Source organism: Sorex fumeus, unplaced genomic scaffold (genome assembly GCF_029834395.1).
Source record: "Sorex fumeus unplaced genomic scaffold, SorFum_2.1 ptg000018l, whole genome shotgun sequence".
In the NCBI taxonomy this organism is placed as follows: domain Eukaryota; kingdom Metazoa; phylum Chordata; class Mammalia; order Eulipotyphla; family Soricidae; genus Sorex; species Sorex fumeus.
In genome coordinates, this window is record NW_026606075.1 from 34,048,662 (window position 1) to 34,076,122 (window position 27,461).

At 44.3% G+C, this 27,461-nt stretch overlaps 1 protein-coding gene across 1 annotated transcript in view; it reads right to left on the reverse strand.

The window, feature by feature from the left end:
* Positions 1-410: 410 nt before the first annotated feature.
* NLN (neurolysin) overlaps positions 411-27,461 on the reverse strand; it is a 104,523-nt gene continuing 77,472 nt past the window's right edge. The window contains exons 10-13 of the mRNA XM_056112473.1: positions 16,115-16,301; positions 15,491-15,619; positions 14,143-14,279; positions 411-2,310 (exon numbers count right to left, since the gene is read on the reverse strand). Coding sequence (XP_055968448.1) covers positions 2,176-2,310; positions 14,143-14,279; positions 15,491-15,619; positions 16,115-16,301 — 588 coding nt within the window. The 3' untranslated portion in view covers positions 411-2,175. The remainder of the gene's footprint in view (positions 2,311-14,142; positions 14,280-15,490; positions 15,620-16,114; positions 16,302-27,461) is intronic.

A 27,461-nucleotide genomic window follows, 5' to 3' on the forward strand; every position in this document is an offset into this window, starting at 1 on the left:
AGTGGACTGAGCCAGGCTCACGCTGCTATAAGTGGCTACACCCCCGCCCCCCACCTCAGTGTCCTGGATGTAGTCCTGTAAAAACGATTCTGCAATGTTTGTTGTCCAGTGAAGGTTTTTAGTCACCCACTCATCAAGGTGCCTCATCACTTTCCTGGGCCTACTCAGAGAAGTAAAACAAGTGAATAAACGAACAGTGAGAGTTGGAAAGGCTTTTAAATAAACAAGTTCTCAGTTCTGAATCATGCTACAGAATTTTAAAGATTATTTGATTATGCTGCTGTTCTTTGATGATTTTGAATAGTAGATGATTTTAGAATCCTAAATAAAATAAACACCACAGTGCTTTTTCCCCTTCTCTGTGTCAATTTTAACAACAACAAAAGGATGAAAAAGATAAAGTGAACTCGTTTTCATGGGCAACAATGTGTCTTTATTCTGTGCTGCCTTTTCACACCACGTATTAGTTTTTACATGTGAAATAATTCAATACTTAAAATGATAAATTTATTGTTAAAGGAGGCAACTGAACAATAGAAAAAGCTGAAGAGAGTTTTAGTCTAAAACTGAAAAACAGAAGGTACAGGGTGCGGGAAGATATTAAGCATCAGACCAAAGGTAGAGGGTGCAGGAAGATACCAGGTAAGCAGAGCTTTGGGGAGCAGAGGCAGGCCGGGTGGTGGTCTCAGAAAGGAAGGCAGGGCTGCATAGGGAAGTGTAAGGAATTTGCTTGGAGAAAACCATCTTAAAATGTTCTTCTTGGTGTCTATAGCTCTTGATTTTTTCCTTTTGCTGCTTATTTAATTATGCAGCGTAGTGACTTTTTATGTAACACAATCTTCATTTGGTGCGGAGGAAAGAGAGATTCTGATCTTATTCCTGGCTAGCCAAGTCACTGCCAGGTAAACTCATTTGGGAAGCAAAAGGAAGACCTAAACAGTGTAAGTACATTCAGAGTCTGTGTGTGTGTGTGTGTGTGTGTGTGTGTGTGTGTGTGTGTGTGTGTGTTTCCATTGAAAACAACAAAAAAAAATTTGTCGCATTCTGATTTTCTTATTGGGAAGATTTCTGGAGAACAAGACAGACAAGTGAGGATTGTGAGTTTATCCTCGTCTGCTGCAAACTGGAATTAAGGCCGATGGAAAGACAGTGAAAGAAATGCCGATGTTACAGAAAATGCGTATTGGCACCCAGGAGCTCCTCCTCCGCCTGGCTGAGTGAACACTCACACAACTACAGGCAAAATTTGTCCCCACTGTTCTGTCCAGGAGCCCCTTCTCTTCCGGAGTCTCAGAATACTTGGGCCCCCTTCTCAGGCGCCACATAGAGCCATCTGTGATCATGCACATCTGCCACTCTGGGTGTGTTTGCGGGAGGCAAAGGAGGCAAGGGAAAAATATTCCTGCACTCACTTTCGTGTTTCAGTGGGCAAATACGCCAAAAGATGGACAATCTTGCCCGCTTACATGGCAATGAACCTCTGGTACAAGATATTAAAAATAGTCCCTGGGGCCAGTTTAGTTCAAACTCTTGCTGTTTTGGTAAGCTCTGATAACATTTTACACTGAAAAGACAAACCCAAACGGAAGAGGCCAATTTAAGTCTAGCAGAAGGTTGGGAGTCACGCAGCCTGAAACACGACGATAAATGCGTGAGTGCAGCTGAGCATGCTGGCCCTGAGATTGGCAGGCAGAGCACTGCCGCCCGCCTCGACACAGTCAGAGGGATGCCGGCTTCCAAGGAAACATTTACCAGAGGAACACAGTGATTCATTCAGCATTCCAGAAATCTTATGGACAAAACTTCACGATAGAAGAAGGATCAAATTAAATAATGCATTTGATTCAATTTAAAAATTCTTAGCCCTCTTACATTACATTATCTAGGTTACAATAATAAAAAAATCAAATTACATTCATATGAAAACTTTTATAAAAAGAAATCACATCCATTTTTATGAAATTTTATAGTACAATTGTTTTCCAATGGGTCTTTTCTTAGGTCAGAATATTTATAATTCCATTTACATCTGTATAATTTTTCAAAGTTTAAAAAAAAGGCAGTCAATAGAAATCTAAATTTGCATTTGCCAAAACTCCCTTCAGTTTCCAGGTCAGTAACATATGGCGACGTTGACTTGTCCCGCAGACATGGACAGCAATCAGCGACCCCGGCTCAAGGAGCATGCAGGCCTCTGCTCATCAGGAACGCTTTTTGGTTTGGCTCACGCTGCAAGAAACTCTGGAGCATGTCCATGCCGTCCAGAGATCCTCCAGGTTTCAGGATTAGGTTTCTGTATTTCATTCCAACCTAATGAAACAAAACATCACGCCTCATAATTCATGGCGATGGAGGTTTTCCAAAGATCTAGATGCAGAAGAGGAAGGGGAGGGAGTGGCAAGCAGAGCATCATGCTCTCTGGACGGGCACTCCGGGGTTCAGACCACAGCTCTGCGTGTTATTTACCTGGTCACTAAGCGGTGGGAGTCTAGACCGCTCGTCTTCATACTCCCTGTTGCTACCTCTTGTCGTTTTAGTCTCAGCAGTGAGAAAACGACGGCAGCCAAGAGACAAATCAAAAAAAATTAACCCAGTGGAACACAGAACAGTTTCCTGTTTGTGACCCCAGCACGACTGTGATTTCATACGATTTCTCAGAGCAAATGTTCCAGAGGGCTCTTCTGAGGTTCCGTGTACCTGGAAGACTTGCCTCGGCTCCTGCATGAAGGGTTTCTGCTGTGTTTTTACATAATATTGTAATTCAATGGACTGGAGCGATAGCACAGCGGTAGGGCGTTTGCCTTGCACGCAGCCAACATAGCCAACCCGAGTTCGATTCCTCCGCCCCTCTCGGAGAGCCCGGCAAGCTACCGAGAGTATACGATATGCCAGACACAGTAACAACAAAGTCTCCAATGGAGACGTTACTGGGCCTGCTCGAGCAAATCGATGAACAACGGGAGGACTGTGACCGTGACCATGATTGTAATTCAATATCTCTCCTCCCGTTGTTCATCGATTTGCTCGAGCGGGCCCAGTAACGTCTCCATTTTGAGACTTGTTGTTACTGTGTTTGGCATATCGAATACGTCACGGGGAGCTTGCCAGGCTTTGCCGTGTGGGTGAGATACTCTCAGTAGCTTGCCGGGCTGTCTGAGAGGGGTGGAGGAATCGAACCCGGCTCGGCCGGGCTGGCTGCATGCAAGGCAAATGCCCTACCGCTGTGCAATTCAATATCAGTTTTATTATATTTTATACATAAAGCAAATAGTTCACAGAGAATACTCTTACATGTGTTACTTGATTGCTGGGTCCATTTACTAAAACTATCAGCTCTTTTTGAGTATAAGAACAGCCAGATTATTTCAGAGTTAAGAGTAATTAAGCTTTCTCACTTCTAACAATGATTCTGTTTGGTACAACCACCAGGTAGTTCTTGGGAGACCACAGGACAGCAAGAATGGGCCTTGTGCATGCCAAGGCATGTGCTCCATTTTCTTGCACCATACTGTCAACCTCCAATAACAAATACACAGAGGCAAAAATTATTGACATTCAAGATTGGACAATCTTTTGTTATTTAAAAAAAATTTTTAGTCCACAATTACAGGAACATGAATGGAAATCTGAAGTAAAAAAATCATCACCCAAAGTGCTGAACCCTGACAGAAGTATTTTCATGGTGTACGAAGAGACACTTTGGGTTGGAATGACAGGACAGTGGGTAAGGCGCTCGTGCCTCACCCAGGTGCAATCCCTGGCACCACCACATATGGCCCCAGGAGCATTGAACTGAAGTAAACACTGGGCATAGCTGGATGGACCCTCTCCACTCTCCTGTAGCACTGTCCTCCCGTTGTTCATCAGTTTGTTCGAGCGGGTACCAGTAACGTCTCCATTGTGAGACTTGTTACTATTTTTGGCGTATCCAATATGCCACAGGGAGCTTGTCAGGCTCTGCCATGCAGGCGGGATACTCTCGGCTTGCCGGGCTCTCTGAGAGGGATGGAGGAATCAAACCTGGGTTGGCTGTGTGCAAGGCAAACGCCCTACCCGATGTGCTATGGCTCCAGCCCTCCCACTCTCCTGGAAAACAAGAACCAAAGAGAACTGTACTTTCAGGTGGAAAGCAAAAGCAGGCACTCAGGGAACTGCAGCTGGCTGGGAAGGAGAGCAGGCCCAGCTCAGTCTTACAAGATGGGGCTCGGTGCTGCTCAAGCCCTCCCCTGACAGAGCTCCAAACAAGTTGATTGAATTTCCTGAATTACAGAGCAACAGCCTTTTAATAGTTTCATTTCCTTTGCAATGAAGTTTGGAGAAGAGTTTTAAGAGTCATTTGGTAAAAGAACCTAGCTTTTCTTTGGGGGGAAAAAGAAGTCAAGTGAATTGTTTTGTGTTTTAGGAAGATACTGGTCTTTCTGGGTAAAAGATTAGCCTGAGAGACATGTCACAGGTGGAAGGAATCTTGGCCGCAAACAGCTCTACGTTGTTTACATAGTAAAGAACTCTTAGGAAAGCAGAAAGAGAAGTTCTAAGGCAGACACTAATTTTTTTTCCATGCAGAAAAAGTCTTTCCATGAATTTTCTGTGAAGGAAAATCAGTCACAGTCACCCCTGCGGTTTGGGGTGAAGACCATCATGCAATTTCAGAGATTGTGCCATTCCTCTCTAATAGCTAATGCTTTCTGGAGCCCATGAGGCACTGCGGAGGCGGGCTCAGGCTTCATCGTGGCTTCACCCTTAGCTGTGTGACCTTGGGCCTTGGTTTACTCAGCTGTAGAACAGGAATCTGACTACCTCACTCAGTTTGTGGAGAGTGAGAGATGGTTTCTCACTCTCCCTCTCTAGCTTAAGACCTCCCACGAGGACTGTATTCAATAAACTTGAGTAGGCATCTATTTCCTCCTTGACATTCTCGCTCCTTATATGGCTCTGAAATTCAGTTACTCCTATACACTGCAGGGAAACGAATACATTCCTAGCTTGGCATCTCCTCATAATTAGGGCCAAGTAAGTGGCTCAGTGGTGGAGCACATATTCCTGAAATTGAGATCCTGAGTTTGGTCTTCAGCACACACAGACAATAAACTCTGTTGCTTAATAAAGGTAAGGTAAGGCAAGAAGGGGCCAAAGTGATAGTACAATGGGTAGGATGCTTGCCTCCCACACTGCTGATCTGAGTTTGATCCATATGGTCTCCCCAAGCCCCATGAGTGCCGAGCCAGGAGAAAGCCCTGAGCACTGCTGGATGTAGTCCCAAAACAAAAACAAAAAGCACAAAAAAAAGCTCAACTCTATGAAAACATGAAAAGGTAAAGGTAAAGGCCCTCCCGTTGATCGTCGATTTGCTCGAGCGGGCCCAGTAACGTCTCCATTGGAGACTTTGTTGTTACTGTGTCTGGCATATCGAATACTCTCGGTAGCTTGCCGGGCTCTCCGAGAGGGGCGGAGGAATCGAACTCGGGTCGGCCATGTTGGCCGCTTGTAAGGCGAACGCCCTACCACTGTGCTATCACTCCAGCCCTTGGAAAACATTAAAATTTATTTTCTTTTTGTGTGTGTATGATGATTGATACAGGTGATTTGTCTCTCCTTGTTTCTCCAGTGATAGTGCCATCACTAAAACATTTTTAGAATTTCTTTCCCTGCCTGTGACATGTTTTGGTTATTTTTGTATGGCAACAGGCGTTATCCTTAGAAATACATTTGAATTTTTTAAATATCAAAAGAAATTTTGAACCATCTTAGGAAAGTAATGCTTACTTAGGAAGCAAACTATTGACACATGCAACATGGATCAATCTGCTGGATGTAAGGCTGCTGTCTATACATTTTATACCTTTTAAAATGTATGGCACTGGCACTGGCACTGGCCTCCCATTGTTCATCAATTTGCTCAAGCGGGCCCAGTAACGACTCGATTGTGAGACTTTGTTGTTACTGTGTTTGGCATATCAAATACATCACGGGTGGCTTGCCAGGCTCTGCCGTGCGGGCGAGATACTCTCGGTAGCTTGCCGGGTTCTCTGCGAGGGACGGAGGAATCGAACACAGGTTGGCTGCGTGCAAGGCAAGCGCTCTACCCACTGTAGTAACACTCCAGCCCATATAATAAAAGTAAAGTAAGTAAAGTAAAGGCCCTCCCGTTGATCATCGATTTGCTCAAGCGGGCCCAGTAATGTCTCCATTGGAGACTTTGTTGTTACTGTGTCTGGCATATCGAATACTCTCGGTAGCTTGCCGGGCTCTCCGAGAGGGGCGGAGGAATCGAACTCGGGTCGGCCATGTTGGCCGCGTGTAAGGCGAACGCCCTACCACTGTGCTATCGCTCCAGCCCTATGAAAACATGAAAACATGAAATAGAATATATATTTCAGTAGGAAAGCAGGAGAAAGAAGCTGCTCATTTTATCTACGTCTGTGTAGCCTTTACTTGAGGTAATGCATTGAGAGCAATCATCATTATCGGGATGATGGATGCCCATCATAACCAGTGCGAATATGAAGAAACTTATAGAAATGGGGAACAGATGGGGTCTCCTGCTATCTCTGGCATCTCTGAAGCAGCACAGTTAAGTGCCCACTGCCTTCCAACCCTTTCCTGTGGTGACGCACTCTGTGGAGCGGAACCAGAATCCTCTCCTTCCGGCACAAAGTAACAGGCAGCAGAGCCAGAAGCATCCACCCAAGGACGGAAGGCACAGGCCCCTGGCCTGCTCATCAGCCTGTGTTAAAAGTGGACTTTGATCCCAAATTATCTGCTAAAAATGAGACAAAAAAAAAGGTTTCTTAGAGGGAAGTGTGAGAAGATTGTATTTTTTTTTTTTTTTTGCTTTTTGGGTCACACCCAGTGATGCTCAGGGGTTACTCCTGGCTCTGCGCTCAGGAATTACTCCTGGTGGTGCTTGGGGGACCGAATGGGATGTCAGGGATTGAACCCGGGTCAGCTGCATGCAAAGCAGATGCTCTACCCATTTTACTATCGCTCCGGCCCCAGATTGTTGTATTTCACCCAGGAGACATTAAACCCTTCTATTAGAGAACAGCAACATGTTGTTTTTATGGTGGTGGGAAGGCGTAATGGTGGTGGGACTGGGGTTCGAATATTAAATGTAGTCAAATATTGTGAACAACTTTATAAAAATAAAATTGAAAAAAAAAGTGGACTTTGAAACCTTTCCTTCCACAGTCCATCTGTCAACTCTCTCCCAACAACACACCACCTTTGTTTTCTATGAGGGTGGGGAGACTGTGGGTGGAATCACTGACAACAACAAAGAGGGCGATAGAAAGATTGGTGTTGGTGGCTGGGGAGACAGAGGCAAGAATGAGTGACTCTGTGACTCTTTGCTTGATTGGAAGAGGTCCCTGGAAACACCAAGCTACAATTCCAGTTGTGAGGACGAAAGGGTCATGATTTGGTGGCGAGGAAGAAAGAGATCAGGAGGAAAAAGTGCCCTGTGCAGCATGGAGTCGAGGCTGGAGTGGAAGCAGCCGAGGGGAACACTAGCAGAAAGGTCCACAGATGTAAGCATCTCAGAACAATGATAATCCAACGCAACTGTTCTGAAGCAGAGGATGACTACAGAGATAAAGGAAACTGTTCCTATGACCAAGGCTTTCTGTTCCAGGAGATGAGATCAATGTTCAGGAGAGGTGAGGCCATTAAAGGCAGATGATTAGGGCTCTGAGGAAAGCAGAGGAGAACGGGGGGAACATCAAGGAAGAGAAAAGGGCAGAGAGCTGGTTGGGGTTCAAGACTCAAAATGACTGGCCTTGTAAATACGCAGTAATTGTAACAGGTTGGAAATCAATCCTACTTCTTTATTTTGTCTCTTAATCCTGCCAAATCTACAAATTCTAAGGGCGAAGCTCACTAAGGTTATCGAATGTTTGGAGTGGTATACAGGGAGAATTAAAGTGACAGTGAATCCATTCAAAAGAAGACATCTCAAATTAATTCCAAGCAGCAATAATGCCTGGGATTCTGTTTGAAGAGGCTGTACTTCTTTAAAAAGTAATTCTTTCTCATGTTTAACCAAGATTCTTTTTTTTTAAAGAAAAAAATGCATCTTTCTGTTTTGTTTTATTTATTTATTTGGCCAAATCTGGTGATGCACAGGGGTTACTACTGGCTCTGAACTGAGGAATCATTCCTGGCAATGCTCAAGGGACCATCTGGGAATCTCGGGATTGAATCCAGATCGACCACATGCAAGCAAGGCAAATGACTTACCCACTATACTACTGCTCCCTCCCACCCCAATGGAAAGATTCTTCTTGGTTCTGAGACTATTACCGCATGTTAGATCTAGCTACTTCCTGAGGTATAACAGATAAAGATACACTGTACTATACTTAACTATATCTACTATCTTGGTATTATTTTCAACAGTGATTCTTGGTGGTATTTCTTCATTGATGGAAAAAACAAAGCTTAGCAATTTCTCTAAATGCAAAAGAGGAGGGAGATAATTCTAGCTTAACAATATAATTGCCCTTGAATCTACAATGTCTATTACCTCTCAGGAAATTTTCCCATAATGAAGTTGCCTTATAAAAAGAAATGGTCCTAGTTAAAATGGCCCCATTCTTTCAACCCTATGATTAGCTGCTAGATTTTGAAATTATCTTTGGTGACCTTAAAGATATCCTTAAGGAGCTTCTAGAGGTTGCTGGAAAAGTATTCGTCCCAAGTTAAGTTCCAATGTTCACAGCTATCAGACAATGAAAAAGCTTCTTCAGTTTCCACTGGAAAAAAATACTTCAAATAATATTTTAAGAAATGAATCAATTACTTCAGGCCTCCAACACAAAATGATCTCAAACAAAGCCAAAGCAATTGTACCATAAAACATTCTATAGCTACCATTTGATATTTAGAAAATTATAGGTTTATATTTGATGCTTCCTACTTCTGTTTGCCCAATGAGTAGCACATTTTCCATAGTTCTGCTAAGATTTGAGCTGGTTCTCAGAGATGACCCTAGGCTCTGCAGGATGACGAAGTTAGAGGAAGGTAAAGGTAAAAGGTAAAGGTAAAGGCCCTCCCGTTGATCGTCGATTTGCTCGAGCGGGCCCAGTAGCGTCTCCATTGGAGACTTTGTTGTTACTGTGTCTGGCATATCCAATACTCTCGGTAGCTTGCCGGCTCTCCGAGAGGGGCGGAGGAATCGAACTCGGGTCGGCCATGTTGGCCGCGTGTAAGGCGAACGCCCTACCGGCTGTGCTATCGCTCCAGCCTGGCAGAGGAAGGTCTGAGGTATATTTTTTGATACCAATGACCACCACCAATGATGCCAATGTCAACTCTATGGGCATTTTCAACCCCTAGGCTTTCTAGTTCCTGGGGACTCTGAGTAATTAACAGGCCCTGATGCAGTCATCTTTCTTTCTTTCTTCTCAGAATGATTTGAATATGGGTCAGGGAGGATAAGGGCATGGACTATAAAGTGCTTGATATTGTGGTTGCTCTAACTGTCCGGACTTCAATTAAATCCAGGTCTACTCTTGGCTCAGTGCTTGGGAGCTGAGAGCTCCAGGCTGTGCTTGGGGACGATCACTGTAGCACTGTCCTCCCGTTGTTCAACGATTTGCTCGAGCAGGCACCAGTAACATCTCCATTGTAAGACTTGTTGTTACTGTTTTTGGCATATTGAATACGTCACTGGTAGCTTAGGGACCATATGGTGCAGAAATCCAACCTGGGCCTCTTGGTTGCAAACTCTGCACTCTGGCCTGCTGAGCTATCTCTCCAACTCTTTTATTTATACCAAAAGTTGTACCAATTTATACTTTTATTTATATCAAAAGTTGTAGCACTGCACTGTAGCACTGTCTTCCCGTTGTTCATCGATTTGCTCGAGCAGGCACCAGTAACATCCTACAACAAATTGTGAGACTTGTTATTACTGTTTTTGGCATAATGAATATGTCACAGGGAGCTTGCCAGGCTTTGCTGTGCGGGCGAGATACTCTTGGTAGCTTGCCAGGCTTTCTGAGAGGGGTGGAGGACTTGAACCTGGGTTGGCTACGTGCAAGGCAAACGCCCTACCTGCTGTGCTATTGCTCCAGTCCACCAAAAGTTGTATCTCTTGGAATTGGAGGGATAGTACAGCAGGCAATACCTGAGTACAGAAGCACAAGTAAGGCCAAGGTACGGCTCCGAACAAACTCCTTTTGGGCCAGAGAGGTGGATCAACAGGATGAGTGCCTGTTTTCCATGTGGGACGCTCAGGTTTGATTCCTGGTACCTGCATAGTCCTCTGAGTACTGCCAGGAGCTAGCACCAAGCACCGAGCCAGGAGTATCCCCTGAGCAAGGTTGGGTGTGGCACTCAAACAAATAAATATTCGTTCTCTTTATCTCAGAGTGGTTATAATAATAGGGCAAGTTTTGTGTGTAACAGGATAGTTGTTCTAAAGTATTTAAATTTTTTAATAAGTGGGTATCTGAATTTTGTAAATAAACTGTGATTTTAGAAGTTATTTCCTATTTCTGGGCCAGAGTGATAGTACAGCAGGTAGGGCCTTGCAGCCAACTCAGTTTGATCTTTGCATCTCATATGGTCCTCTGAGCACTTTCAGAAGTAATTCTGGAGTGAAGATCCAGGAGTAATCCCTGAGCTTCACGGAGTGTGCCCCCTCCCCAACAACAACGAAATACATTTCAAAGTGGTGACCAGTATTTGCCACTGTAGCAAAGATAAGGTGGTAGGAGGTGTGAATGGGAAGCGAAAAATGTTGGGGTTTTTCCCATTAAAGAAAGATTTGGCATTGTGAAAGTAAAGATACTATATTACAGAATGTCTTATAAAAAAGATACAAAGGTTGTGAAAGCCAGCTTCCCCGCACAGGATGAATAAGAGCACATAAGAACACATAGTTCTGCTGAACCGAGAATTTTAGCAGAACTGAAAACGGCTCCCAACATCCCAAGGAAACAAACCTGCGTCGCGGGGAGTCTCATCGCTGGGTTCACCCCGCCCCTCTCTCAAGGGAAAGGAGCTTGGCTGCCCGCCACAGCCATGCAGCAGCAGGGACTGCTGCGGCTGCACTTGCAAACTTCTTGGCATCCCCTGAGAGGAGGATGTTGGCTGTCACCTTGACGGGGAGGAGAAGGGGTAACAGAGCTGGAGGCAAGGGCTGTGACCATGTGAGCGGAAGCACCGGAGAGGTGACCAGGAGGCTTCCCCGAACGAAGGACGGGCTACGCACGCCAGGAAGCCACCAACAAGTGAGTCAGACGCTGGAGCCTTTCACGGACGGATGTGTGTCCCTAAACACGGTTTTCTGGTTGCTACAATAACCCATGTCATGCAGCTAATGCTTAGCTTGACAGAGACAGGCAACAGCGTGTGCCGAAGCGCTAACTATTCCCTCGACTGGCAGGCACATTGTAGTATCTCGATGTATCAGAGTAACATGCTATATGCCTTATATTTATGAACTGTAACTTCATAGTTATCAAATAGGGAGTTTATGCTTTATGTTAAAATAAGAAACAGATCCAAAAGACGTACAGAGGGGGCTGGAGCGATAGTACAGCGGGTAGGGTGTTTGCCTTGCACGCGATTGACCTGGGTTTGGGTCCCAGTATCCCATGTGGTCCCCGAGCACTACCAGGAGTTATTTCTGAGTGCAAAGCCAGGAGTAACCCCTGTGTATTGCTGGGTGTGACCTCAAAAGCAAACAAACAAACAACGCAAACAAAAACCCAAAAAACAAAAAAGCACAGAAAACAATTAAGAGCCTCTTATAAACTTAACTACCCCAAAACAACGGTGAACTTTTTAGTATAATTTCCCCCACCCCTAAACATTTAAAAGTAAAACTTTGTATTCTATCATAAAAAAGAATATTTTGAAACCTGGTATTTCATCATTCTGTACCCTGGTTTTAGTAAATAGTTCAGATACAAGGGGGGAAAATGTACTGATATGCTCCCCCCAGACTTTTCTTTTCTGCAGAGGAAAAGGTGCTTCTTATTCTGGACTGTCTGGAAGATCTTATAACTGAGTGGTCATTGGAATAGGGCCATGAAAAATGGTTGGTTGTGAGAGGCAGGGACGAGGCAGGCAGGCATTGTAAGTGGAAGAAACGGGATAAATGCATTTGAAAGTGGCAATACCTATGGGAAAACGTCAATTTGGCTGAGACACAGGAGTTCTGGGAAGGAGCAAAGGGACTTGGTTTCTGGGGGCTGGGAAACAAAGAACAAGAAGTGAAAACCAAGGCCGGTGAGGACCTTTGGAAGTTGTGCCATCAGTGGCGACTTCGGTGGGAGTCTCTGCCTTCGAAGTTCAGTTTCCGGGGGTGAAAGCTAAGAAGTAGAGCTTTTTCAAAAACTATTTCTCACACTAGGAAATTACACTGTGGATACAAGGTGGGGGGGGAACCTCACTGACACAGGACAGGAAGCACTGGCGTTATTTGAGTGAAATGCAAAAGACTCACGTTTTTTTTCTAAGATGGCAGACCAGTAAGGCTTGGTATTGGAGGCAGTCCCTACGGGACCAGAAAGAGGATGAGTGCAGGAAGAGAACACAAGATGAAAGGACTCATTCCCAACGAGGCTAATTTTCTTTCTCGTTTCCTATTATTTTTTTGGTTTTTGGGTCGCATCTGGCCATGCTCAGAGTTTATTCCTGGTTGCGTTCAGGGGCACCATGTGGGGTATGGGAGATCGAATCCAGGTTGCACATGTGCAAGGCAAATGCCCAACACGCTGTACTATAACTCTAGCCCCAAGGCTGATATACTTAGCAAGAACGGGAGAAACTGCTGAGAGGTGAGGCAGCGGGGACTAGGTGAAACCCAATCAGGGAAGCAGAGCTGAGCCGCAGGTTAACACTGGGTGTCTGGTTCAGCATGACTCTGTAGTGGGGCATTTTAATGGAGTCACCTGATCTACCGCCTTCCCCTGAACACTGTAATCCCAAGGGCAGCATCTCAAGATGAGGTGGTGGAGGAATCTGGGCTGGGCACTGGCCACAGGTCATCCAGAAGTCAGGGTATTTAAGAAAACAGTCAGTGGCTGACTTCTACAGATGAGTTGGAACAGAAGGAAATTTAGAGGATCCTAACAGCAAAACTAGTGCAAGAATGCAGGTACCTGGAGGTGGGTTTTGGTATTTTTCTTAGGGGGAAGGGATGACAGTTTAAATGTTAGGGATGATGGAGCCGAAGAGATAATACAGTGGGTAGGGTGCTTGCTTTGCATGTAGTCAACCTGGGTTTGATCCCTGGAATCCCATATGGTTTCCTAAGGGTGGCCAGGAGTAATTAATGAGTGTAGAGCTAGAAGTTAACACTTGAGCACCACCAAGATGTGGCCCCACAAACAAACAGAATTATAGGGATACATTTTAGTGCCTGTGTGTAAAATGCCCTGCTGTCCAGAAACAAATCAGACAGTTGAAATAAGCATAGGGAGCCTGGCTTTGGCCATTTGTTCTTCTAATTTCTGACTCAGAATGAGAATCACACTTAAAAATGCATCAGCTCTACAAATAATCTGACAGCTGAATGTTTAGTAAAAGTGGAGACGGGGGTTGGGGACTCAGGAAGGTCTGGCTGGCAGCCACCAGGAGGTCAGTTCTGTACAGGGGAAGGAATGGCTCAGGTTAATGAGGCATTTAACTTACTCAAAGGCATTTAGGCTACAAAGCATGCAGTTAGGTGGAGTCGCTGTTAGTCGCAGAAAAGGTGTCTCCCATAGAAACTGCAGAAAGTGTGAAGAGCACATTGGAACAAAACATTTATATCAAGGAAGGAATTTACCTTTCTTTCTAAATCTCCTATAAAATGAAAACATTTACATGGCGCATGTCAAAACTAGCAGCTATAAGTCTCAAATGCATAAACAAAGCTTTGCTTTTTAATTATGCAATATATTGGAATGTTAATAAACAAGAAAATGCAGTAAGTTTTTCTTTTCTTAAAAATAAACCTTATGGAATGAGTCACTTGGATAGTGCAATTTAGTGATGTACGATTATGTGAATAATTGCAAGACTTGAAAGTTAAAGGTTGTTACTAAATCTCTTACAGTAATATTTAGGTAAAATAAATATATTTTACACAAAAAAATTAAAGAGAGGGGAACAAGTACAAAGGTAATCAAAGGAGAAAAAGTACAATACCTCTGGATTCATTATCCCTTCTTTTTTAAAACAGCTGTAAAACATGTCCATGGAAAAGACCTCACTCCAAAGGTAGCCGTAATACTGGCCATCGTATCCCCCTGCCAAATGTCCAAATGTAGCCGGCATATTAGTACCTACAAAGAAAGAGATATTTCAACTTGCTGGCACTGTTAACAATCAGGCTGCGGGTAGCTCAGGTTTTCCTGGGGGGAGTTTAGCTGTGGGAGGAGAGATACGATCTCACCTCTCCTACTCCCAGGGCATACGAGTGTCCTTGGCCAAGATGTTTACAAATTTCTCTCTGGAGGATGGCTCAACCTTGGAGCTAGTTTCGGCCCTCTGCTCTGGAATGCCTGAAGGTAGTTTCAGAGGCTTTGTCCACACCCATCAGTTAGCCCAGTGCTTCAGAAATCTTCCATCCTTTCTTAACCCTTAAATACCCATGTGTCTTGCAAACATTTCTTTATAGCTAATTTGGTTCGACCTGACTTTTATTTATTCATTTATTCAACATTAATTTAATTTTATTGAATCGCCATGATTACATTACAAAGCTGTTCATGATTGGATTTCAGTTTTGGTTCATCACTATTGAAAAGAATTCTTTCCCTGAAAGGCTAAAAATGCTTTTGACCAATTCAGTCTGTCTCTAGGGCCACTTGAAAAAGGATTTTGTGCAAGTGGCCTGAGGCCCAGAGGCACTGAGGTCTACCATAAACAAATCACAGAGAAATGCGTCTAGTTCTTCCACACTTCACTAACTAGCTGTACCTTTATACGCTCTGTAAATGTTACTGATTCAGCTCACTAACAATTTCCTGGGTTAAAAAAAAAAGTCACCTTACCAGTTATACAAATGTGTACAACTTCATATTGGTTTGAAATATAAAGATAATAAAATTCAAACACACGTGTACACGCCCACCCATATATATCTCAAAAAACGAAGGTGAGAAGCTGCCAGGCTGCTCTTACAGTCAGAACTGGAGGCAAGGGAGGGAGTTGTGACTTCTCTTTGGAACTGCCCCTTCTGTCAGGGAATCTCAGGGAGGCCACAGTGCGTGGAGCTGAGGCAGGTGTGGCCAAACGTGAGTGCCTTTGTGGGGGGGGCGGGAGGAGAGGAGGAAGTGGCCCAGGGCTCCTTGCAAAGCTGCAGAGCCGGAGGTCTTTCCTCCAAGTGCTTCGGGCAGGAGCCGGTGGACGCAGGATCCTTATCTGAAAGTCCCGGCTTGAGTGCCGAAATCAGACACAAATGGAATTGGGCAATCTGCCTGACTAACCGCCTCCCCTGGCAGTGTTAGGAGTACACCCTGTGCTTAAGCAGGAAGAGCGAACCGAGGCCTACCTGGAGTGGCTGCAACGCCTAAGATTTCTTTGCAATATTTGGCGTATTCACTTGCTGCATCCAGCGACGTGTTGGTATGGAGGGATTGGTCAACTTTGCTCAAGACAATCTGGCGCAAGGTTAGGAGACCTATAATAGCACAAGAGTGTTGGGGCATGTTTTGAAAAAAGAAAGAACCATGCATTCCAGTGTGCCCAGAGCACAGGTCTCAAAAGTGGATTCCCACAGCAGCCATTGTAAGATGGGAGCAAGACAGCGCATTCCAGTGACGAGAGGAGAGGCGCGAGGACTGACAGAGGGATCCTCTTGGTTGCACGACGGCACTGGAACTTTGGTAGTGAGAGTGGGAGAACCTAGGGAGGCACTAAACTATAACATCAAAAATATCAGATTGTAAACTAATGCCAAAGAAATAGAAAGGAAAATGCAAAATCCCAAGAAAAACGTATTTTTTTCCTTGGACACAATCTCGGGGTTTGATATTCAACATTTCTCTGCACCACCCCACCCCCATATCAGTACCCTCATTGTACTAGCATTAAGTGGGGGAAAAGATCCCTAGGAAAAGATGCCTCTTCAGCAGGCAACTTTAATAATTTTCCTTTTAAAAAGTACATGTCATACCTGTATTAACCAACCTAGAAGCCACGAGTTTCTCCAGCAAATCGTCTGTAATAGGGCTTCCATCTTTATAATGCTTCGACAGCCTTCGGAGGGAATCAATGTCCCAGACCCAATTTTCAAGCATTTGTGAGGGCACCTCTACAAAGTCAGTTTCCACATTTGTTCCACTAAATCGTGCAAAATCAGTCTAGAAAGCAAGCATAGTGGTCTTTTTTTCAAAGCAATGAATGAGAACTGTTTATATGATCAATTATAATTAAGGCTCTCCAGGACTTCAATCAAAATCAGTCAACAGTCCTTTGATGAAGGTTTAGGACTAACCTCAAATTCAAAGGAAAAGCACACAGAGCAGTCAAGGAGCATGAAAACTGACCCTTGAAGACCCTCTATTAAAGTATTATTCGATCCTTTTGAATCATAAACAAACTTCAGTCGTCAGGAAATCATAAAAATAAGAGGCAAAGTTAAAACAAGCTTCGACTTTGGAGGTAAAAATACATTGCAAGAATTTTTCCATTCAAACCAAGAAGAGGGCCTGGGGGCTAGCTCCCTGGTGAATAGGGCGCGCATGGCCGGCGTCAGGCCGAACGTCCGGTCCAGGCCGGCAGCTCTGCCGGGTGGTTCCAGGTGCTGCGCGCAATTCTGGTCAGCACACAGCCGGCTGTGTCGGCACCCTGAAGGGCACTGCGACCCAAAGGGATGATGACATGTGAGCTGTGGTGAGCACTGCATCACCCCCACCCCCCAGCCCCCTACCCCCCAGCCTGCCCTCCCTACTGCTCGCCAACTGGACTCCTACACCCAGCTTTCATGTGGGCGCCAGAACTCAAGGAGTTTGACCCTAGTGGGGATACGGCAGCCTAGTGTGGGGAGACAATGCGCAACCCTGGGGGCAATTCAGAAAGACGAGTGGGCACCGTGGGATCTTGTGCGTGTAGCCCCCCGCTTTGTTTATGCATTTGAGACTTACAGCTGCTAGTTTTGACATGCGCCATGTAAATGTTTTCATTTTATAGGAGATTTAGAAAGAAAGGTAAATTAGGGGGGCACTCATTCCTCATTAACTTGTTCAGTTTCAGTCAAAATCGAAGAGTTAAATGATAACACTACTGACAGCCTTTGGGGGTGCATGTACGTGATGTTTTCAATTCTAAACTTTAAATAAGTGATTCTAAGATGACTGTAGAAAGTCTGGGTTATCTCGATTGGGTGGAAGATGTGATATTTTAGTTATTTATTTTTGTTTTGTTTTTGGGCCACCCCTAGCTGTACTCAGGGGACTATATGTAGTGCCCGGGATTGGATACAGGTTGGCTATGTGCAAGGCACAAGTGCCTTAACCCTGGTACAATCTCTCTGGCCTAAGAAGTGATCTCTTAATAACAAGTGACTTCAATGGCTAGTGGGATGAGCTAAGAACCATTATAGGAAAAGAGAAAATACTCAAAAGCTAAAGCACCCTTTGTAAACATAAAAATCTTATTCCGAGAGTCTGGGTTAAAAGAAAAAAATGTGCTTTTTAAAATTATAGCATCCGTGTGCTCCCTTTATTGAGCTACAGTTGACACGTAACATTATATTAGTTTCAGGTGTACAGCATAATGATCCCACACCTATTCCTGGAGATGATTATCACAACACAGACATCTACCATCTGTCATCATACAAAGTTGCAAAACTGCTTCTGCTTTTTTTGATTTTGGGGTCACACCAGGAGGTACTTGGAGGGCTACTCCTGCCTCTGTGGTCAGGGGACCAAGTGGTGCTAGGGATCAAATCCAGACCTCCTGGAGGCAAAACATGATCTCTAGTTGCAATAAATAACTAACTAATAAAAATATTCGGTCACGGTCCTCCCGTTGTTCAAGCGGGCCCAGTAACATCTCCATTGGAGACTCTGTTGTTACTGTGTCTGGCATATCGAATACGTCACGGGGAGCTTGCCAGGCTCTGCCGTGCGGGCGAGATCCTCTCGGTAGCTTGCCAGGCTCTCCGAGAGGGGCGGAGGAATCGAACTCGGGTCGACCCTGTTGGCTGCGTGCAAGGCGAACGCCCTAACGCTGTGCTATCGCTCAGGGGATTCATGTTAAGGAATGATGGAGCTAAATAACCACACCATAGAATCAACAACACTGAATTCACAAGACCCAAACTTTAATAACCAAATTTATTTATTCATTTATTTATTTTTGCCTTTTTTGGGGGGGTCATACCTGGCGATGCTCAGGGGTTACTCCCGGCTCTGCACTCAGGAATCACTCCTGGCGGTGCTCGGGGGACCATATGGGATGCTGGGAATCGAACCCAGGTTGGCTGTGTGCAAGGCACATGCCCTACCCGCTGTGCTATCGCTCCAGCCCCCAATAACCAAATTCAAAAGGTGCCTGTCACGATGGCAGGCTGGAGCTGTGGCGGTGGGGTCGGAGAGGGAACCTGGGAACACTGGGGAGGGAAGCTGACACTGGTGGAGGAATCAGTGATGGAACATTGTATGTCTAAAACCCAACCACGAATAAGTTTGTAACGCACAGCGCTTTAATAAAATAAAATCTGGGGAGAAAAAATAAAATAAAAACCTGAAAGAAGAGATCACAAAAAGGTTATTTAAAATACAAAAAGGTTATTTAGTAGGTTATTTAATCAGGTGTCTGAAGAGCTGCACCTAAACGGTGTGGACTCACTCGACCATGCTGGTGTTTTTCTGTTTTGACCTTTTGCATGGTCCACAGAACTCACATAAACTGCCACCAGAGGGGATTGAGCATTTACCCAAGTGGGTCATCTGTTGAATGGGATAATCTTTCTCTTGTCTTTCGCTGAGCCTCTGTCCTGTTTCCCTCTTCTGATATTTTACACCCTTGTCTCTCTCTCTCTCTCTCTCTCTCTCTCTCTCTCTGCCTTCAGCACCTCTGGGGCTCTAAAGGGAAGGAGGGGAAGGAAGAGGGATTTAACCCGCAGAGAAGGTAGCAGATGGGATGCCGAATCAGCAGCAATAACCATTCTGCTTCTGGCCCAGGGCAGAGGCACAGATGTCAACGCCATCTCGCAGTCTGCCTTCCTGTTTTTATGCAAAAAGGGGAAAAAATGTTTTGCTTGACGTCCCATTATAATTCTGCTAATTCTACATGGGAAAAACTGCAAATGCAAAGGGTCAAAGGAAATGAAATTCACTAAGCACTGGTTTCAGGCTACTTTTGAGGATAGCCCAATAGAAAATTTACAGAGATTGGGATAGGAGTGGGGGTCATCCAGGAAACAGTATTTTGCCTTCGTATGTTAAGAAATCTTCCAAATTACTTGCACTCTATGTAATATAAAAAATCATCTTATTCAATAATTACAAAAGCTTATTTCTACAGAAACTCTACTGCCCAGACTTGTGGTAGTCTCTCTACATGGATTAGCTGATTTAAATTCCATACTGAAATTGTCTTTTTTTTTAGATAAGAAAATCTGAGGTATAGCCAGATTAACAGCAGAACTTGGATCTGAAATCAGGTGATTTGACTCCAGAATTCACAAAGTGAACCACAAATGCTGTAATCCCTCTCCATTTTACCAAAAAGTGAAAACAATGAATGGTTAAATCACAATGGGACAAAATGTCTAAATCCTCTTAAAAGGGATCTAAAGTGGAAACAGTCTTCTCAAACTCATCTTCTCAGAAAGAATAAAAGTGAGATTTTTACTGTGCTTCCATAGAAATCCTCTAACTATTGGAAAAACTTCAAATTTCAAGCATAAAACTGCCGGGTAAAGACCAGCTTTTGTAACCATGAAGCCTGACCTTGGGATTCCATATTCTAACTGCATCATCATCTAAAAAAGTGATTGGCTGATAATAAGTCATAACAGAGAAAACAAATGCAAAATCACATTGTGGGTGACCGCTATACAATATTTTGACAAAATAGATATTTCAAATAGCCTGCTCAAGTTTTCATTTTTCAGTCAGTTTTGCAGAAATGGGGTAGAATCAACTCTGATGGACAAAAAAATGTTTGCGATGGTTGGTGATAATGATGATGATGTTTTGGTGTTTCAGAACCTAGGAAAACATGAACAAATGAATAACTCATGAATTACAACTGAATAATTAGTTAGCCCAGTTATGTAGTCATGCAGAAGAGAGGGCTTATTTTGTCCAAAACCATCTTGGAGGCAGGAAAGAGCAGAGCAAATGAATGAACACATCACCCATGCCTTCCAAAGAACAAAAGGAAATGTTTACAAGGAGTAAAAGCTAAAAATAATTCTACTGCTTACTCAATTCCCGAAAGTCAGACACACTGTTTCTCCTGTGTCATTTAAATATTTCTCAAACGAGGACAAAGAACCTACAAAATTCAAAAGCTCAATTTCCAGCAAATAGTTCATCGCTGTGTCTGTTCACACAGAACCACGGACAAGTCCAGTGATCTAACGGCCTGATGGGGTCTGGCTTGCAAAACATCAAGGCAATGAATTAGGACTTAGTGTTGACCAGCCAGCAAACAGTTCCGAAATGCTCTTCTAGGTGGCAGTTTTCAATATGAGCTACTTGAAGGTGTTACATATAGCACCTTATGAGCTGCAGTCACTATTAAAGCTAATATAAGTCAGATAAATCAGAGTATTATAAAATGAACATTAAACTCCAGTTGGCACATATTCGTGTAGGTGACACTTCAAAAAATCTTTTTTATTAAATCAGTGTGAGATACACAGTTATACGGACACTCATGATTGGGTTTCAGTCACACAGTGTTTCAACACCTGTTCCTTCACCAGTGTACAAGTTTCCTACCACCAAAGTCCCTATTTTCTCTCCTTCCGCTCCCTACCCCCAGTCTGCCTACGCAGGCACTTTTCTTCTCTCTTGCTCTTGCTCTCTTGCTCTCTCTCTCTTTCACCTTTTGGGCATTATGGTTTGCAATATTGGTACTGAAAGGTTATAATGTATCTCCCTTTAACTACTTTCAGATACTTCAAAAACTTAAGGCATTACTGTTACCGAAAATGTTTTGACAATAAAAGCCTAGATGCAATACAAACTTAGATCTCCTATTCAATTGAAATTCTTTTTGTCTCTGTGTTTTTTTTGGGGGGGGGGGTGTGGAGAATGGGGTCGGGTGGGGCATGCAGTGCCAGGGACAAAACCCAGGGCTTCTGTATGCAAGGCATGTGCACCAGCTCTTTGAACCACCTCCCGGACCTCATTAAAAATTCTTGAGAGAAATAAGATTTGTCTAACTATGAGGAGGTTTTTCTTTATTTACTCTTTTGAAAAAGAGGTTTTTGCTTTCTGTTCCCCGCCCCCCCCCCTCCCCCAATCTGGCTGTGCTCAGGTCTTACTCTGACTCTGTGCTCAGGGAATCACTCCTAGCGGATTCGGTGGGATCATATCGGGTGCTGGGGATTGAACCTGGGTCTGCTGCTGCCTGCAAGGCAAGGGCCCTACTCACTGCACAATGGCTCTGGCCCTCAAAATCTCATTTATCCCCCATCTAGACCTGAAAACGAATTCGAAGTACTTTGGACTATTTCAAAGAGCACTGCCAGGATGACATTAACATAGGCCTGGAGACCTCAGCATGTGCAATATCAGAGCACAGCAAAAAACCTGGCCGCTCTGAGTCTCTGCTGGCCCTCCTGGGGTCTATTCGTTGGCTTAATGCTGAAGATAAACAGACCTGCACTTCTCTTTGGCTTATCTCCCACGACTTCAATACTCGAAATTGCTCATTTGGTTCCAGTTTTCGGAATCAAACTTCTAAGCAGGCAGTAATCATGCAAACCAAACACAAACTCAAACCCAATGCTACTTAATCACCTCCCACAGATCTTGACCCTAAAGCCGCTGAAGGCAAGTCCTCAAGAATTCTCTTGAACCTGAAGAGAGTGTTTTTTTCCCTTTGCTGCAAGCAACATTCCCTGCCCGCCCCCAACGTTAAATTATGACCCCTGTGCTAATTATTGATTTCAAAGGGGCTGAATTATATACACAAGCAGAGCTGCTACAAGAATACTGCATGTATGGATGCCACTCCTGCTCTTTCAGGTTGTTTGATTTATCACACATTATTTTATTTGATCTTGCCAGCACCCCAAGGGGAAGAGGTATGAGAATTACTGATGCCCCGTTTTGTGAAAACCGGAGATCGCTCAAAGAGGTCCAGTAACTTGACAAAAGCCAGGATGCCTTTTAACCTGGATACCGCGTTGTACCACCAGGGCGGCTCCCAGACACAGAACACGCTCACTTGCAACATGGTCTTGGTCTCTCACTGGAGAAACACAAAGCGCAGGCCTGGGAAGAAGCTCAGTGGCTAAAAACACCCACTTTTTTTTTTGCTTTCTGGGTTACTCCCAGGGATGCACAGGGGTTACTCCTGGCTCTGCACTCAGGAATTACTCCTGGTGATGCCCAGAGGTCCATATGGGATGCTGGGAATCGAACCCGGGTCAGCCATGTGCAAGGCAAACGCCCTACCCGCTGTGCTATCGCTCCAGCCCCAAACACCCACTTTTTAAAGTGTGAGGTTGTAAGGTCTGTTCCTGATGCTGCCCACAGACACCAAAGCAAATCCCAGAGCCTCTGCTGACTGGTATCCTTGCACCCCAACAGAAGGCACTCTCCTCTGCAGGAAGCTGTGCAAGCACTGTGTAAGCACTGATGTGTAACACTGTGTAACAGATGTGTAACAGATGTGTAAGCACTGTGGGCAGGAGTATGGGAGCCCATAAGGACTACCACCTAGACTGTGCTCACGCACTACAACTCCGAGAGCTGTGACGAGCATCTCGGGCACTGTCACCCAGCAAGTGTGTGGACCCTGGTCACTGCTAGAACAATGGCAGCAAAGGGAAGAAAAGGGGGTGAAGAAGGCCCCATGCCCACACACAGCAAGCAGGTAAGATGCTATCACTCTTGTGGCCAAATGAACAAGCTGAAATCGCATATTCTGAAGGTTTTCTGTGGTGGTGTTACTTTCACTTTGAATTAAGAAGACTTTATCATGATATGACTATATACATATATTACTTACAAAAAAAGACCTTTTGGGGCTGGAGCTATAGCACAGCGGGTAGGGCGTTTGCCTTGCATGCAGCCAACATGGCTGACACAGGTTCGATTCCCAGCATCCCATATGGTCCCCCGAGCACCGCCAGGAGCAATTCCTGAGTGCATGAGCCAGGAGTAACCCCTGTGCATCGCCGGGTGTGACCCAAAAAGAAAAAAAAAAGACCTCCCCCCCCCCCGCCCCCTAAAGTCAAGGAGCTAACTCAAAGGAGTGGAGCACAGGATCTTCGTGCCCAAGGCTCCCAGTTCGATCCTGATACTGGCATAAGGTATCCTTCCTCAACAGTGATGCTGGGGGCGGCAGGCCCACTCAGTCTGATGAGGAGGCCTGTTTCTCTCTCTCTTCCTTTCTTCTTCCTTCCTTCCTTCCTTCCTTCCTTCCTTCCTTCCTTCCTTCCCTCCCTTCCTCCCTCCCTCCCATTTTCTCCCTCCCTCCCTCCCTCTCTCTCTCTCTCTCTTTCTTTCTTTCTTTCTTTCTTTCTTTCTTTCTTTCTTTCTTTCTTTCTTTCTTTCTTAGATCACTAACAGGTGTCACACTCATTACTGCTCTGAATGTACAAACCAGAGATAACCCAAGGCATTTTTCTTCTTGTTTAAAAGTTCAAAAGGCCAGTGATTACCCTGAGTTCTAACCACAAGAAAGCGCTGAAACAGGAACAAGAGACAGCGCCCCTCGATTGCTATCTGAAAAATGACCCGCTCTGCAGTGTAAACACAAGGAACAGGGCTGAAACTCAGCTCCCGAGTGACGGAATGAATAGCAGGCACATGGAACTCGTGTGTCTGCATGTCTGAGAACTGGCTGTTCCTGCCGACAAACGCCAATCTGACTCTGACAAGCTCCGACCAGCTCTACTGGTCAGCATACCTGGCAGGTGGCAGCGGTGGAGAGCGCAAACGCTGAGGTGCCGTATCTTAAGGCCGATCTTTCTAATCTGTGTGGCACACTTTCCATTCCCTGTGTTTCTCAGGTAAGCCAGAAGTCTTACTGAACAGGAGAAGCTACTAAACTCCTTATTCATTTACTCACCCATTTCGGTCATTTACAAAGATCTTGAATTGCTGGAAAGGTGCAAATGCATGGATTTGTGACTACCAGTTTTAAGAAAAAAGTAGCATTTCCTGGTGCCACATACAATTATCTTAAAAGTTCTCAATGTGTTACAGAACATTTGAAGGGATTAATAGGCAAATAATGAATTTTTCAAGGATAATCTCTTGAGGTGATGACTAAACTAGGCAAGGGATTGTACTAAGACGTGACTCACGTTTCTGACACATTTAGCATTCATGGATGGGGTTAGGCAAGCCCCAAGACCTGAATATAGTCCACTGTTTTAAGACACACCAGATTAATGTAATAGTATAGACAGAGATTGTTTCGACTCTAGTCAAACTGCTCTGAAATAACAAGAATCAAGGCTCTGAGGATCAAGAAAACATTTTTCAGCTGAAAAATGGCTGCATTAAAGAACAAAAATAAAACAGTAAGAAAAACTGGGTTGTAGGGAATAGCACTCTGAATACATGGTAAGCACACGATGCTGTATCACTCAGGGCTAAGTCTGAAAACAGGAACATGCATTAAGAGCACCAAAAATTTTAAAGATCTCTATGATCCTAGTCAATGTGACAGAGACACCAAATGACTTCCTTGGAAATCATCAGTGGATAACCAAAAGACAAAACCCAGGAGATTATAAATATATATCGATGTATATAAATATATAAAATTGGGGCTGGAGCAATAGCACAGCGGGTAGGGCGTTTGCCTTGCACGCAGCCAACATGACCAACACAGGTTCAATTCCCAGCACCCCATATGGTCCCCTGAGCACCGCCAGGGGCAATTCCTGAGTGCATGAGCCAGGAGTAACCCCTGAGCATCGCCGGGTGTGACCCAAAAAGCAAAAAAAAAAAAATAAATAAATAAATAAATAAAATTATATTTGTGTGCGATAAATATATGTTGAATATATAAATATTTACATAAATTTATTTAGGTATTTTCTGAGTGGGTGCCAGGGATCAAATTCAGGGTCTCACACAAGCTAGGTATATGCTCTTCCACTTGAATCATCTCCCTGGTCCCGAATCAGGTGTTCTTAACTGGGGAGTCATTACAATTTGGACTTTAAGAGGTCTGTGAACACCTTGAAATTTCACATAAATATCTGAGTGTTTAAATATATCTGTGCTTTTCACATAGAAGAAGTATTTACCGCTTATAGCTTACATCATATTTTCAAAAGATCCTTAGTGACAAAAGTTAAGCAGACTACTGTGAATGAAACACATAACTGAATCTTGGATCCAACCAATATCTGAAGTTTAATAAGTCTTTGACTTTTTTTGCTAGTTTGCTTTTGAGCCGCACTGAGGGGTGTTTGGGAGACCTTGTCGGACTAGGGATCAAGCCCAGGACTCCAGTACGCAAGGCAAGAGCTCCAACCTTTGGGTCATTTTCCCAGCCCAGTAGTACTGTAGCGCTGTCCGCCCACTGTTCATTGATTTGCTCGAGCGGGCACAGTAATGTCTCCATTGCGAGACTTGTAGTTACTGTGTTTGGCGTATCGAATTCATCACGGGTAGCTTGCCAGGCTTTGCCGTGCAGGTGAGGTAGCTTGCCGGGCTCTCCAAGAGGGGCGGAGGAATAGAACCGGGGTTGGCCAGGTCGACCTTGTGCAAGGCAAACGCCCTACCTGCTGTGCTATTGCTCCAGCCAAGTATTTGATTTTAAAGAATCATTCTTGCAATATTTTAGAAAAACAGAAACTAGTCTTTTCCAAATTAAGGAAATGTTAGCCACATTATAGATACTAATGGATAAAAATATTTTAGGACTCTCAGTACTCTGAAAACAGACTTCAAGTTTATTTAAGAAACAAACATGCAGGTTATTATGAAAGAATTTTTCTCTTTGAGTAAACAGAGAATAGAAAACAAGACTCTATCAACATATCAGGGATACCTATCAGGAGAGATTTATAACCCTCTCTACGCCCTCTGGGTTTTCTTTTCCCTCGTTGTGAATAAAACATGGAAGTACTAAGATGTAAAGACAAAAGGTGGAAAGAACGAAACAGTTTTCAACAAAGGAGACAGAGTATTTTGGAAACAAGTAGGTATTCTTGGGTTATTACAAGTCCTTCTCTGGGGTTAGGGATGCTGGAGATTGACCCACATGTGTTAGGGCAAGAAAGATTTGTCCCACCATCTGCAGCTCATTCATATGTTCTATTGGACACTGAAGACATGAAAAATTTACTTTTAATTTTACTTTTTAGGTTCTTGGGCTATCGCTGGTTCTGTGATTAGGGGTCAGTCCTGCATTGTTCAGGGGACCATGTGGTGCCAGGGATCAAACTGGAACTCGCTACACGCAAGGTGAATGCCTTAATACTTTCAGTGTCTGGCCTGAAAAATCTTTTTTTTTTTTTCATCTTTTTGGGTCATACCTAGTGATGCTCAGAGATTGCTCCTGGCAGCATTACTCCCGGCAGTGCTTGGAGGATCATACGGAATGTCAGGACTGAACCAGGCTGGCTGTATGCAAAGCAAAGGCCCCACCTGCTGTACTAATGGTCTGGTGCTCACAATCTACTTTTTTAATTGAGTCTAAAAACTAACTCCATTGCACACATTTCTGCAAAGTATTTTGCATATCTTAATTACCCAGATTATAATTTCTTGGGATCAATGGTGTAAATCAAAGATTTACTTTTATTAGGAGAAGTTTCCCAGGAAATCTCTACCATGTTGGAAATTATCTCATCATTAACGCGTAGGACTACATGTCCTCCTTTACCTGCACCCTGCCACCACCGGAGTTTACATGTTGAGACCTGACCCTAATGTGATGGAAGGAGATGGAGCCCTTGGGAGGTCACTGGGTCCTGAGGGTGGGGTCTTCCTGAATGGGATTCCTGTTCCAACTAGTGTGTCCTCTGGCCTGTCCCGCACAGGATGCTGAGAAGACCCTTGTGAATGGGACAGCAGGGCCACCCCATGCACGAACTCCAGGCCCCTGGATGTTGGGCTTCCAGCCTCTAGAGGCATAAGGAACATATTTCTATTGTTTATAGGCCCCCCAGTCTGTGGTATCTGATCACGGCAACTCAAAATGACTAAGGCAATTGACAAATGCTGAGCTGACAACACAGACTGCTCACAGCAGCCTGCTGTGGCTGAGGGATTTGGCCGACTCATATATGGTGCAAATCGCTAAACACTGACACCATTGTGCCATGTTACACATCCATACCCCCAAGCAGCATTATTTGA